Below are 13,333 nucleotides of genomic sequence, written 5' to 3'. Positions count from 1 at the left end.
ACTACACTCTAGGGGTTCCTCTATCACATACCAATTCTCATCAACATTGTGGGGTTCCCGAGAACCTCAGCTGGAAATTCTCCACACATGTCTCTATATAGACCTTCCTCAGAATATATCAATTGGAAATATGGGGAAATCTCATGTAGAACAGCAGGGAGTCCTCCTATATGGAAAGCTCCCAAAAAGGGACAAACATAGAGTCCTCCCTAAAGCAACAGCTCTCAGCCATGGTGGGCAGAGGCACTTAGGGAAATAACTGAATTCCTCCCTGGGGAAACAGTGTGAATCTTGGAGAAAAACCATCAGCTGCACAGCAGGGCGTCCTTTATACTAAGCCAGTTCTCATTCAGAATTTGAGGCTCCAGAGCATCACAGCTCAAAATTTTCCCTATATTGATCTGCATAGGTCTCCCTGGGAGAAATTCACTGGAAAACCTGGGAAACATTCAGTAGAACAGGTAAACCTGCCTAGTCAAAGAAGCTGACTGACACTTGACTTGAGAAATGGGGGTAACTGAGGCAGCCCAGCAGGGGTTCTCCCTCCCAAGCTACATCTTAGCCATTGTGGTACTTGTGGGAAGGAATCCGGAGGGACAAGAGCAGGGGTCTCGGTACTAACACGCCTATTTTTCAGAGGGTGGGGTGGCGTTCTTCAGCTGCACAGCAGTGGGTTCCATTCCAAAGACAGCTCCAGGACATGGTGAGCATTTTGATCTCATCTTCGTGTATGGCGTTAAGTGTGGGCCTGTGCCAAACTTCTGCCGTACTAATTTCAAGTTAGCCAAGCAGTTTTTGTCAAATAATTAATTCACCATTTTGGAAACACCATTGGGAAACACCCTTGGGAAAGGGAGAGTTGGAGAGAAATACTTACTGCACTCTAGGGATTCCTCCATCATATACCAATTCTCATCAATATTCTGGAACTCCAGAGAAGCCCATGGGGAAATTCTCCACACATGTCTCTACACAGTCCTTCCTCAGAATATATCAACTGGAATAATGGGGAAATCTTTGGTAGAACAGCAGGGATTCCTTCTATCAGGAAAGCTCCCACATATGGAGTTCTCATCCCCAATTTCAGGGTCCAGAGCATCACAGCTCAAAATTTTCCCTATATTCACCTGCATATGTCTCCCTTATAAAAATTCTTTAGAAAAGCTGAGAAACAATCAATAGCACAGGTAATCCTCCCTAGTCAAAGAAGCTAACTGACACTTGGCTTGATGAAAGGGATAAGTGAAGCAGCCCAGCATGGGTCTCCCTCCCAACCTACATCTTAGCCATTGTGGTGGGTGTGGGAAGGGATATGGAGGAAAAAGTGCAGGGGGCTCCTCACCAACACAGGCCTAATTTTCAGAGGGTGCGGTGGCGTTCTTCAGCTGCACATCACGGGGTTCTCTTCCAAAGACAGCTCCAGGACATTGTGAGTGATTTCTGTGTAGCCCTAAATGTGGGCCTCCCCTTGTTTATGCCTAAATCATGGACCCATTTTGATCTTACCTTGGTATATGGTGTTAAGTGTGGGTCTGGGCCCAATTTCTTCCCTACTAATTTCCAGTTATCCCAGCAGTTTTTTTTTCAAATAATGAATTCTTATCCGAAAAGCTGGGATTTTTGGGTTTGTCAAACACTACATTGGTTATAGTCATTGACTATTCTGTCTTGTGGACCTAGCTTGTTTTGCTGTTCAGTTAGTCTATTTCTTAGCCAATACCAAGTGGTTTTGGTGACGGCTGCTTTATAATATAGTTTTAGATAGTTTTAGATCAGGTACAGCAAGGCCACCTTCATTTGATTTTTTTTTTCATTTATTCCCTTGAGATTCTCCACCTTTTATTATTCCATAGGAATTTTGTTGTTATTTTTTTCTAGATCATTAAAATAATTTCTTGGGAGTCTGATGATTTAGCCCTAAATAAATAGATTAGTTTAAGTAGTATCGTCATCTTGATTATATTCCCTCGCCCTATCTAAGAGCACTTCACATTTTCCCAATTATTTAAGTCTGACTTTATTTGTGTGGAAAGTTTTTTGTCATTTTGCTCATATAATTCCTGACTTTCCTTTGGTAGATGGATTCCCAAGTATTTTATGCTGTTGACAGTTATTCTGAATGGAATTTCTCTTTGTATCTCTTGCTGTTGGATTTTGTTGGTGATGTATAAAAATGCCAAGGATTTATGGGGATTTATTTTATATATTGCAGCATTGCTAAAGTTATGAATTATTTCTAATAGCTTTTTAGTGGAATCTCTGGGGTTCTCTAGGTATACCATCATATCATGTACAAAGAGTGATAGTTTGGTTTCCTCATTGCCCACTCTAATTCCTTTAATTGCTTAGCCATTGTGGTGGGTGTGAAAAGGGAACTTGAAAGACAAGACCAGGGGTCTCCTGACTAACACGTGGCTAATTTTCAGAGGGAACACTGGCAGCCTTCATCTGCACAGCAGGGGATCCTCTTCCAAAGACAACTCCAGAACAAGGTGAGTGATTTCTGTGTACCCCCAAATGTGGGCCTCCCTAAAAGCCCAGCTCTAAAGACAAACAAGCGGAAACACTTAGGGAAATACTGGGGCTCCTCCCTAGGGAAACAGTATTGGGAAAGGGAGAGTTGGAGGGAAATACTTTCTGCACTCTAGGGGTTCCTCTATCATATACCAATTGTTATCAACCTTCTGGGGTTCCACAGAACCTCAGAAGGAAATTCTCCACAAATATCTCTATACCTAGGCCTTCCTTAGAATATATGAGTTGGAAATGTGGGGAATTCTTATGTAGAACAGCAGGATTTCTGCCTCTGGGGAAAGCTCCCAAATATGGACAAATATAGAGAGTCCTCCCTAAAGCCACAGCTCTCATCCATGGCGGGAAGAGACACTTAGAGAAAGAAGACAATTCCTCCTCAGGGAACACTGTGGGGGGGAAAACCCTTAGCTGGATACTAAGCCAGTTCTCATCGACAGTTTGAGGGTCCAGAGCATCAAAGCTCAAAGTTTTCCCTATGTTCATCTCCATAGGTCTCCCTGAGACACATATATTGGAAAGCCTGGGAAATTTTGAATGGAACAGGTAATCCTCCCCAAAGAAGCTAACTCACACTTGGCCTCAGCAAGGGGGTAAGTGAAGCAGGCCAACAGGGGTTCTACCTCCCATGTACGATCTTAACCATTGTGGTGGGTGGGGGAAGGGATCTGGAGAGGCAACACCAGGGGTCTCCTTACCAACACAGGCCTAATTTCCAGAAGGGTGCACTGACAGCCTTCATCTGCACAGCAGGGGGTCCTCCACACTAAGCCAGTTCTAATGTACAATTTGAGCATCCAGAGCAACACAGCTTAAAATTTTCCCTCTTTTCATCTGCATAGGTCTCCCTCAGACGCAGGGATTGGAAAACCTGGGAAACATTAAGTACAACAGGTAATCCTCCATAGTCAAAGAAGCTGACTGACACTTGCCTTGAGTAAGAGGGTAAGTGAAGTAGCCCTGCAGGGGTCTCCCTCCCAAGCTAGATCTTATCCATTGTGATGGGTGTGGGAAGGTATCTGGAGGGACAATAACAGGGGTCTTCTTACTAACACAGGGCTTATTTTCAGAGGGTGCCTTGGTGGCCTTCATGTGCACAGCAGGGAGTCCTCCTCCAAAGAGAGCTCCAGGACATGGTGAATCATTTCTGTGCAGCCCTAAATGCAGCCCTTCCTAAAAGCCCAGCTTTAAAGCCAGTCAAGGGGAGACACTTATGGACATACTGGGGCTCTTCTCTAGGGAAACCGCATCACAAAAGGGAGAATTGGAGAGAAACACTTACCTGCACTCTAGGAATTCCTCCGTCATATAATAATTCCAAAAAACATAGTGGGGGTCCAGAGAATCCCAGCTTGAAATTCTGCACAAATGCCTGTATAGATGTTCCTCAGAATATATCATTTACACATATGGGGAAATCTTCTATAGAACAGCAGGGAGTCTTCTCATATGGAAAGCTCCGGAACATGGACAAACATAGAGAGTCCTCTCTGAAGCAAAAGCTCTCCTACATGTCAGGCAGAGCCACTAGGAAAACAAGAGAATTCCTGCCCAGAGAAATAACAGAATTCCTTCCCAGGGAAACAGTGGGTTTGGGGAAAACCCTTAGTTGCACAGCAGGGAGTCCTCCATACTAAGCCAGTTCTCATCTAGAATTTGAGTGTCCAGAACATCACAGCTCAAAATTTTCCCTTATTTCAGGTGCATTGGTCTCCCTCAGACACATGATTTGGAAGACCTGGGAAACAATCAACAGAACAGGTAATCCTCCCTAGTCAAGGAAGCTACCTGATGCTTGGCTTGAAGAAGGGGGTAAATGATGCAGCCCAGCAGGGGTCTCCCACCAAGCTACATCTTAGCCATTGTGGAGGGTGAAAGAAGGGATCTGGAGGGACAAGAGCAGGAGTCTCCTTACCAACACAAGCCTAATTTGCAGAGGGTGTGATGGCGTACTTCACCTGCACAGCAGGGGATCCTTTTCCAAAGACAGCTCCAGGACATCGTGAGTGATTTCTGTGTAGCCCTAAATGTGGGCCTCCCGTTCTTTATGCCTAAATCATGGACCCATTTTGACCTTATCTTGGTATACGGTGTTAAGTGTGGGTCCGTGCCCAATTTCTGCCGTGCTAATTTCCACTTTTCCCAGTAGTTTTTGTCAAATAATGAATTCTTTTCCTAAAAGTTGAGTTCTTTGAGTTTGTCAAACACTAGATTGTTATAGTTGACTATTCTGTCTTGTAAACCTAGCTGGTTCCACTAATTAGTTAGTCTATTTCTTAGCCAATACCAAATGGTTTTGGTGACCGCTGCTTTATAATATAGTTTTAGATGAGGCTCAGCTAGGCCACCTTCATTTGATTTTTTTTTACATTTATTCCCTTGAGATTCTCAACCTTTTATTATTCCATATGAATTTTGTTGTTTTTTTTCTAGATCATTAAAATAGTTTCTTGGGAGTCTGATTGGTATAGCACTAAATACATAGATTAGTTTAGGGAGTATTGTCATCTTGATTATATTCGCTCGGCCGATCCAAGAGCACTTCATATTTTCCCAATTATTTAAGTCTGACTTTATTTGTGTGGAAAGTGTTTTGTCATTGTGCTCATATAATTCCTGACTTTCCTTTGGTCGATGGATTCCCACATATTTTACGCTGTTGACAGTTATTCTGAATGGAATTTCTCTTTATATCTCTTGCTGTTGGATTTTGTTGGTGATGTATAAAAATGCTGAGGATTTATGGGGATTTATTTTGTATCCTGCAACTTTGCTAATGTTATGGATTATTTCTAATAGTTTTTTAGGAGAATCTCTGGGCCTCTCTAAGTACACCATCACATCATCTACAAAGAGTGATATTTGGTTTCCTCATTGCCCACTCTAATTCCTTTAATCTCTTAGCCATTTTGGTGGGTGTGAAAAGGGATCTCAAAAGACAAAACCAGGGGTCTCCTGACTAACACGGGGCTCATTTTCAGAGGGTGCATTGGCAGCCTTCATCAACACAGCAGGGAGTCTTCCTCCCAAGACAGCTCCAGGATATGGTGAGTGATTTCTGGGTAGCCCTAAAACCCCTCCTTAAAACACCAGCTCTCAAGGCCAGCAAGGGGAAATTCTTAGAGAAATAATAGGGCTTTTCCCTAGGGACCCTGGGAGTCGGGAAAGGGAGAGTTGCAGAGGAAAACTTTCTGCACTCTAGGGTTTCTTCCATCATATACCAGTTCTCATCAACATTGTGGAGGTCTAGAGGTCCCAACTGGAAATTCTCGACAAATGCCTGTATAGATCTTCCTCAGAATATATCGATTACAAATATGAGGAAATCATCTGTAGAACAGCAGGGATTCCTCCATTATGGAAAGCTCCAGAACATGGACAAACATAGAGAGTCCTCCCTAAAGCACCAGCTCTCAGCCATGGTGGGCAGAGACAGTTAGGAAAATAACAGAATTCCTCCCTGGGGAAAGTGTGTCTTGGGGGGAAAAAACCCTTAGCTTCACAGAAGGGGGTCCTTTATACTAAGCCAATTCTCATCCAGAATTTGATGGTCCAGAGCATCACAGCTCAAAATTTTCCCTTTATTGATCTACATAGGTCTCCCTCAGAGAAATTCACTGGAAAACCTGGGAAACATTCAATAGAACAGGTAATCCTGCCTACTCAACGAAGCTAACTGACACTTGGCATAAGGAAGGGGGTAAGTGAAGCAGCCCAGAAGGCGTCTCCCTCCTAAGCTAGATCTTAGCCATTGTGATGGGTGTGGGAAGGGATCTGGAGGGACAAGAGAAGGGGACTCCTTACAAACATGGGCCTAATTTTCAGATGATGCATTGACAGCCTTCAGCTGCCCAGCAGCGGATCTTCCTCCAAAAACAGCTCCAGGACATGGTGAGTGATTTCTGTGCAGCACTAAAAGCAGCCCTCCCTAAAAGCCCAGCTCTAAAGGCCAGCAAGGGGAAGCCAGTAGGGAAATACTGGGGCTCCTCCCTAGATAAACAGCATCGGGAAAGGGAGAGTTACACAGAAAGACTTACTGCACTCTAGGGGTTCCTCCATCATATACCAATTGTCATCAACCTTCTGGACTTCCCAAGAAGCTCACATGGAAATTCTCCACAAATGTCTCTATATCTAGGCCTTCCTTAGAATATATCAATTGGAAATGTGGGGAATTCTTATGTAGATCAGCATTATTTCCACCTCTGGGGAAATCTCCCAAATATGGACCAACATAGAGAGTCCTCCCTAAAGCAACAGCTCTCATCCATGGTGGGAGGAGACACTTAGAGAAAGAAGAGAATTCCTCCCCAGGGAAAACTGTGTGGGGGGGAAAACCCTTAGCTGGATACTAAGCCAGTTCTCGACAGTTTGAGGGTCCAGAGCATCAAAGCTCAAAGTTTTCCCTATGTTCATCTCCATAGGTCTCCCTGACACACATATATTGGAAAACCTGGGAAATTTTGAATGGAACAGGTAATCCTCCCTAGTCAAAGAAGCTAACTCACACTTAGCCTCACCAAGGGGGTAAGTGAAGCAGGCCAACAGGGGTTCTTCCTCCTATGCAAGATCTTAACCATTGTGGTGGGTGGGGGAAGGAATCTGGAGGGACAACACCAGGGGCCTCCTTACCAAAACAGGCTTATTTTGCAGAGGGTGCCATGGCGGCCTTCATGTGCACGGTAGGGGGTCCTCCTCCAAGACAGCTCTATGACATGGTGAGTGATTTCCGTGTAGCCCTACATGTAGCCCTCCCTAAAAGTCCAGATCACAAATCAAGCAATGGGAGACACTTAGGGAAATAATGGGGCTTTACCCTAGGGAAACAGCATCAAGGAAGGGAGAGTTGGAGAGAAAAACTTACTGCACTATAGGTTTCCTCGATCATATAGCAATTGTCATCAACATTGCGGGGTTCCAGAGCACCCAGGCTGGAAATTCTGCACAAATGTCTCTATACAGACATTCCTCACAATATATCAATCGGAAATAGGGGGAAATCTTCTGTAGAACAGCAGGGATCCCTTCTTCCGGAAAGTGCCCGAACATGGACACATATATAGAATCCTCCATAAAGCAACAGCTCTCATCCATGGCAGGCGGAGACACTTAGGGAAATAAGAGAATTCCTCCCCAGGGAAACAGTGTGTTGGGGGAAAACTCTTAGCTAGATACGAAGCTAGGTCCTATCTGTAATTTCAGCTTCTAGAGCATCACAGCTCAAAAATTTCCCTATATTCACCTGCACAGGTCTCCCTCAGACACATGGATTGGAAAACCTTGGAAACAATTAATATAACAGGTAATTGGCCGTAGTCAAAGATGCTGACTGATACTTGCCTTGAAGAAGGGGGTAAGTGACACAGCCCAGCAGAGATTCTCCCTCCCAAACTAGATCTCAGACATTGTGGTGGGTGGGGGAAGGGATCTGGAGGGACAACACCAGGGGCCTCCTTACCAAAACAGGTTTATTTTGCAGAGGGTGCCATGGCGGCCTTCATGTGCACAGCAGGGCGTCCTCCTCCGAAGACAGCGCCAGGACATGGTGAGTGATTTCTGGATATCTCTAAATGCAGTCCTCCCTAAAAGCTCACCTTTCAAGCAAGCATGGGAAGACATTTAGGGAAACAGTGGGGCTCTTTCCTAGGGAAACAGCATCGGGAAAGGGAGAGTTGGAGAGAAATATTTAGGTGCGTTCTAGAGGTTCCTCCATCATATGCCAATTCTCATCAACATTGTGTGGTTCCTGAGAATCTTAGGGGGAAATTCTCCATACATGTCTCTATACAGACGGCCCTCAGAATATATCACTTGGAATAATGGGGAAATCTTCTCTAGAACAGCAGGGATTCCTTGTATACAGAAAGCCCCTAAATATGGACAAACATATAGAGTCTTCCCTAAACAACAGCTCTCATCCATGCCCAAGTAGAGACACTTAACAAAATACCAGAATTCCTCCCTGTAGAAATAAAATGCCTACTTGGGGAAGGGGTGTCTTGGGGGAAAACCCTGAGCTGCCCCGCAGTGGGTCCTCCACACTAAGCCAGCTCTCATCTCCAATTTAAGGGTCCAGAGCATCTCAACTCAAGATTTTCCCTATGTTCATCTTCCTAGGTCTCCCTCAGACAAATTCATTAGAAAACCTGGGAAACATTCAATAGAACAGGTAATCCTCCATAGTCAAAGAAGCTGACTGACACTTGGCTTGAGGAAGGGGGTAAGTGAAGTAGCCCTGCAGGGGTCTCCTTCCCAAGCTAGATCTTAGCCATTGTGGTGAGTGTGGGAAGGGATCTGGAGGGACAACACCAGGGGACTCCTAACCAACAGATTCATAATTTACAGAGGGTGCAGTGTTGGCCTTCATGTGCACAGCAGGTGGTCCTCCTCCAAAGGCAGCTCCAGTACATGGTGAGTCATTTCTGTGCAGCCCTCCCTAAAAGCCCAGCTCTAAAAGCAAACAAAGGGAGACACTTAGGGAAATACTGGGGCTCCTCCCTAGGGAAACAGCATCGGGAAAGGCAGAGTTGGAGAGAAATACTTGCTGCACTCTAGGGGTTCCTCCATCATATAACAATTCCCAAAAACATTGTAGGGTTCCAGAGAACCTCAGATGGAAATTCTCGACAAATCTCTCTATACAGACCTTCCTAAGAACATATCCCTTAGAAATATGGGGAAATCTTATGTAGTACAGCAGGGAGTCCCTGTATAAAGAAAGTCCCTGGCAGGTAGAAACTCTTAGGGAAAGAAGAGAATTCCTCCCCAGGGAACACTGTGTGGGGGGGAAAAACCCTTAGCTGAATACTAAGACAATTTTCTTCTGAAATTTCAGGGTCCAGAACATCACAGTCAAAAATTGTCCCTATGTTCATCTCCATAGGTCTCCCTGAGACACATATATTGGAAAACCTGGGAAACATTCAATGGAGAAGATAATCCTCCGTAGTCAAAGAAGCTAACTCACACTTGGATTGACAAAGGGGGTAAGTAAAGCAGCCTAGCAGGGGTCTCCCTCCCAAGCTAGATCTTAGCCATTGTGGTGGGTGGGGGAAGGAATTTGGAGAGACAAAAGCAAGGGGTCTCCTTACCACACAGGACTAATTTTCAAAAAGTACCTTGGTGGCCTTCATCTACACAGCAGGGAGTCCTCCTCCAAAGACAGCTCCAGGACATGGTGAGTCATCTCTGTGCAGCCCTAAATGCAGCTGTCCCTAAGACCCCAGCTCTCAAGGCCAGCAAGGGGAGACACTTAGGGAAATACTGGGGCTCCTTCCTAGGGAAATGGCATCACAAAAAGGAGAATTGGAGAGAAATACTTATTTCTCTGCCCCATATGCCAGTTCTCATCAAAATAGTTGGGTTCCAGAGAATCCCAGCTGGAAATTCTGCACAAATGCTTGTACAGATCTGCCTCAGAATATATGAATTACACATATGGGGAAATCTTGTATAGAACAGCAGGGAGTCCTCCTATAAGGAAGGCTCCAGAACATGGACAAACATAGAGAGTCCTCCCTAATGCAACAGCTCTCATGCATGGAGGGCAGAGACACTTGGGAAATAATAGAATTGCTCCCTGGGGAAAGTGTGTGTTGGCGGGGGGAACGCTTGGTTGGATACTAAGCGAGTTCTCATCTACAATTTCAGTATCCAGAGCATCACAGCTCAAAATTTTGCCTGTATTCATCTTCATAGGTCTCCCTCAGAGAAATTCACTGGAAAACCTGGGAAACAATAGACCAGGTAATCCTTAAGCCTAATTTTCAGGGGGTGCGGTTGTAGCCTTCACCTGCCCAGCAGGAGGTCTTCCCCCAAAGACAGATCCAGGACATGGTGAGTAATTTCTGTGTAGCCCTAAATGTGGGCCTCCCTAAAAGCCCAGCTCTCAAGACAAACAAGGGAAACAAGACTGTACTGTAGGGATTCCTCCATCACATACCAATTTTCATCAACATAGTGGGGTTCCAGAGATCCCCAGGGGGAAATTCTCCTCAAATGCCTGTATAGATCATTCTCAGAAAATATCAATTGCAAATATGGGGAAATCTTATAGAGAACAGAGTCCTCCACGCTAAGCCAGTTCTCATCTACAATTTGAGGGGCCAGAGCATCACAGCTCAAAATTTTCCCTACATTCAACTGCACATGTCTCCCTCAGAGAAATTCATTGGAATGAAGTGTCAGCTGACTGACACTTGGCTTGAGGAAGGGGGTAAGTGAAGCAGCCCAGCAGGGGTCTCCCTCCCAAGCTAGATCTTAGCCATTGTGGTGGGTGTGGGAAGGGATCTGGAGGGAGAAGACCACGGGTCTCCTTTCCAACACGGGCCTAATTTTCAGAGGGTGAAGTAGAAAAACCCACAGCTGCACAGCAGGGGGTCCTCCTCCAAACACAGATTCAGGACATGGTGAGTGATTTCTGGGTAGCCTTAGAAGCAGCCCCTTCCTAAAAGCCCAGCTCTAAAGCCAAGAAAGGGGAGACACTCATGGACATACTGGGGCTGTTCTCTAGGGAAACTGCATCACAAAAGGGAGAATTGGAGAGAAATACTTACTGCCCTCTAGGGGTTCCTCTATCATATACCAAACCCCTAAAACACAGTGGGCTTCCAGAGAATCCCAGCTAGAAATTCTGCAGAAATGCCTATATTGAAGTCTTCCTCAGAATATATAAATTACAAATATGGGGAAATCTTGTATAGAACAGCAAGGAGTCCTCCTATAAGCAAAGCTCCTGAACATGGACAAACATAGAGAGTCCTCCCTAACTGAACAGCTCTCATCCATGGCAGGCAGAGTTTGGGTTTTCAAACACTACATTACTTATAGTCATTGACTATTCCGTCTTGTGAACCTAGCTTGTTCCACTGATCAGTTAGTCTATTTCTTAACCAATACCAAGTGGTTTTGGTGACCACTGCTTTATAATATAGTTTTAGATCAGGTACAGCAAGGCCACCTTCATTTGATTTTTTTTTCATTTATTCCCTTGAGATTCTCCACCTTTTATTATTCCATAGGAATTTTGTTGTTATTTTTTCTAGATCATTAAAATAGTTTCTTGGGAGTCTGATGGTTTAGCACTAAATAAATAGATTAGTTTAGGGAGTATTGTCATCTTGATTATATTCGCTCAGCCTATCCAAGAGCACTTCATATTTTCCCAATTATTTAAATCTGACTTTATTTGTGTGGAAAGTGTTTTGTCATTTTGCTCATATAATTCCTGACTTTCCTTTGGTAGATGGATTCCCAAGTATTTTATGCTGTTGACAGTTATTCTGAATGGAATTTCTCTTTGTATCTCTTGCTGTTGGATTTTGTTGGTGATGTATAAAAATGCTGAGGATTTATGGGGATTTATTTTGTATCCTGCAACTTTTCTAAAATTCTCAATTTTTTCTAATAGCTTTCTAGTAGAATCTCTGGGGCTCTCTAAGTATATCATCACATCATCTGCAAAGAATGATATTTGGTTTCCTCATTGACCACTCTAATTCCATTAATCTCTTAGCCATTGTGGTGGGTGTGAAAAGGGAACTTGAAAGACAAGACCAGGATTCTCCTGACTAACACGGGGCTAATTTTCAGAGGGAACATTAGCAGCCTTCATTTGTACAGCAGGGGATCCTCTTCCCAAGACACCTCCTGAACAAGGTGAGTGATTTCTGTGTACCCCCAAATGTGGGCCTCCCTAAAAGCCCAGCTCTAAAGACAAACAAGCGGAAATACTTAGGGAAATATTGTGGCTCCTCCCTAGGGAAACAGCATCGGGAAAGGGAGAGTTGGAGGGAAATACTTTCTGCACTCTAGGGGTTCCTCCATCATATACCAATTGTCATCAACCTTCTGGGGTTCCACAGAACCTCAGAAGGAAATTCTCCACAAATGTCTCTATATAGGCCTTCCTTAGAATATATGAGTTGGAAATATGGGGAATTCTTATGTAGAACAGCAGGATTTCCTCCTCTGCGGAAAGCTCCCAAATATGGAAAAATATAGAGAGTCCTCCCTAAAGCCACAGCTCTCATCTATGGTGGGAAGAGACACTTAGAGAAAGAAGACAATTCCTCCCCAGGGAAAACTGGGGGGGGGATAACCCTTAGCTGGATATTAAGCCACTTTTCATCCACAGTTTGAGGGTCCAGAGCATCAAAGCTCAAAGTTTTCCCTATGTTCATCTCCATAGGTCTCCCTGACACACATATATTGGAAAACCTGGGAAATTTTGAATGGAACAGGTAATCCTCCCCAAAGAAGCTAACTAACACTTAGCCTCACCAAGGGGGTAAGTGAAGCAGGCCAACAGGGGTTCTCCCTCCCATGCACGATCTTAACCATTGTGGTGGGTGGGGGAAGGGATCTGGAGAGACAACATCAGGGGTCTCCTTACCAACATAGGCCTAATTTCCAGAGGGTGCCTTGGTGGCCTTCATCTGCACAGCAGAGGGTCCTCCTCCAAAGACAGCTCCAGGACATGGTGAGTGATTTCTGGGTAGCCCTATATGCAGCCAACCCTAAAAGCCCAGCTCACAAGGCAAGCAATGGGAAGCCACTAGGGAAATACTGGGGCAAGGGGAGACACTTATGGCAATACTGGGGCTCCTCCTAGAAACATCAAAGGAAATTAGTGAAAATTAATTCCCCTCTAGGGGTTCCTCCATCATCTACCAATTCTCATCAACATTGTGGGGTTCCCAAGAACCAGAGATGGAAATTCTCCACAAATCACAAATACAGACCATTCTCAGAATATATCACTTGGAAAAAGGGGAAAATCTCATGTAGAACAACAGGGAGT

The 13,333-nt window shown here is 44.5% G+C and overlaps 1 protein-coding gene and 2 long non-coding RNA genes across 4 annotated transcripts in view; all 3 read left to right on the top strand.

Annotated features, from left to right (window-relative positions):
* LOC116420390 overlaps positions 1–7,958 on the top strand; it is a 29,128-nt gene extending 21,170 nt beyond the window's left edge. Inside the window, exon 15 of one of the 2 annotated variants that reach the window (XM_031945231.1) lies at positions 7,783–7,958. Coding sequence is in view for 1 of the 2 variants with exons in the window: in XM_031945232.1 (XP_031801092.1) it covers positions 7,783–7,831 (49 nt within the window). In the remaining variant the exon portion in view is untranslated. The remainder of the gene's footprint in view (positions 1–7,782) is intronic. The other variant, XM_031945232.1, reaches the window with a different exon arrangement.
* LOC116420394 lies at positions 2,399–6,419 on the top strand. The gene is made up of 5 exons (XR_004230698.1): positions 2,399–2,492; positions 3,027–3,078; positions 3,375–3,426; positions 3,603–3,668; positions 6,130–6,419. It is a non-coding gene; the product is annotated as an uncharacterized LOC116420394 (long non-coding RNA).
* Positions 7,959–10,712: 2,754 nt separating the features above from the next.
* The window catches only part of LOC116420393, an 8,076-nt gene continuing 5,455 nt past the window's right edge, over positions 10,713–13,333 (top strand). Inside the window, exon 1 of the long non-coding RNA XR_004230697.1 lies at positions 10,713–10,940. This is a non-coding gene — a long non-coding RNA (uncharacterized LOC116420393). The remainder of the gene's footprint in view (positions 10,941–13,333) is intronic.

The sequence above is a fragment of the Sarcophilus harrisii genome, chromosome X (genome assembly GCF_902635505.1).
Source record: "Sarcophilus harrisii chromosome X, mSarHar1.11, whole genome shotgun sequence".
Classification (NCBI taxonomy): domain Eukaryota; kingdom Metazoa; phylum Chordata; class Mammalia; order Dasyuromorphia; family Dasyuridae; genus Sarcophilus; species Sarcophilus harrisii.
This window is presented reverse-complemented; position numbering and strand designations above follow the sequence as displayed.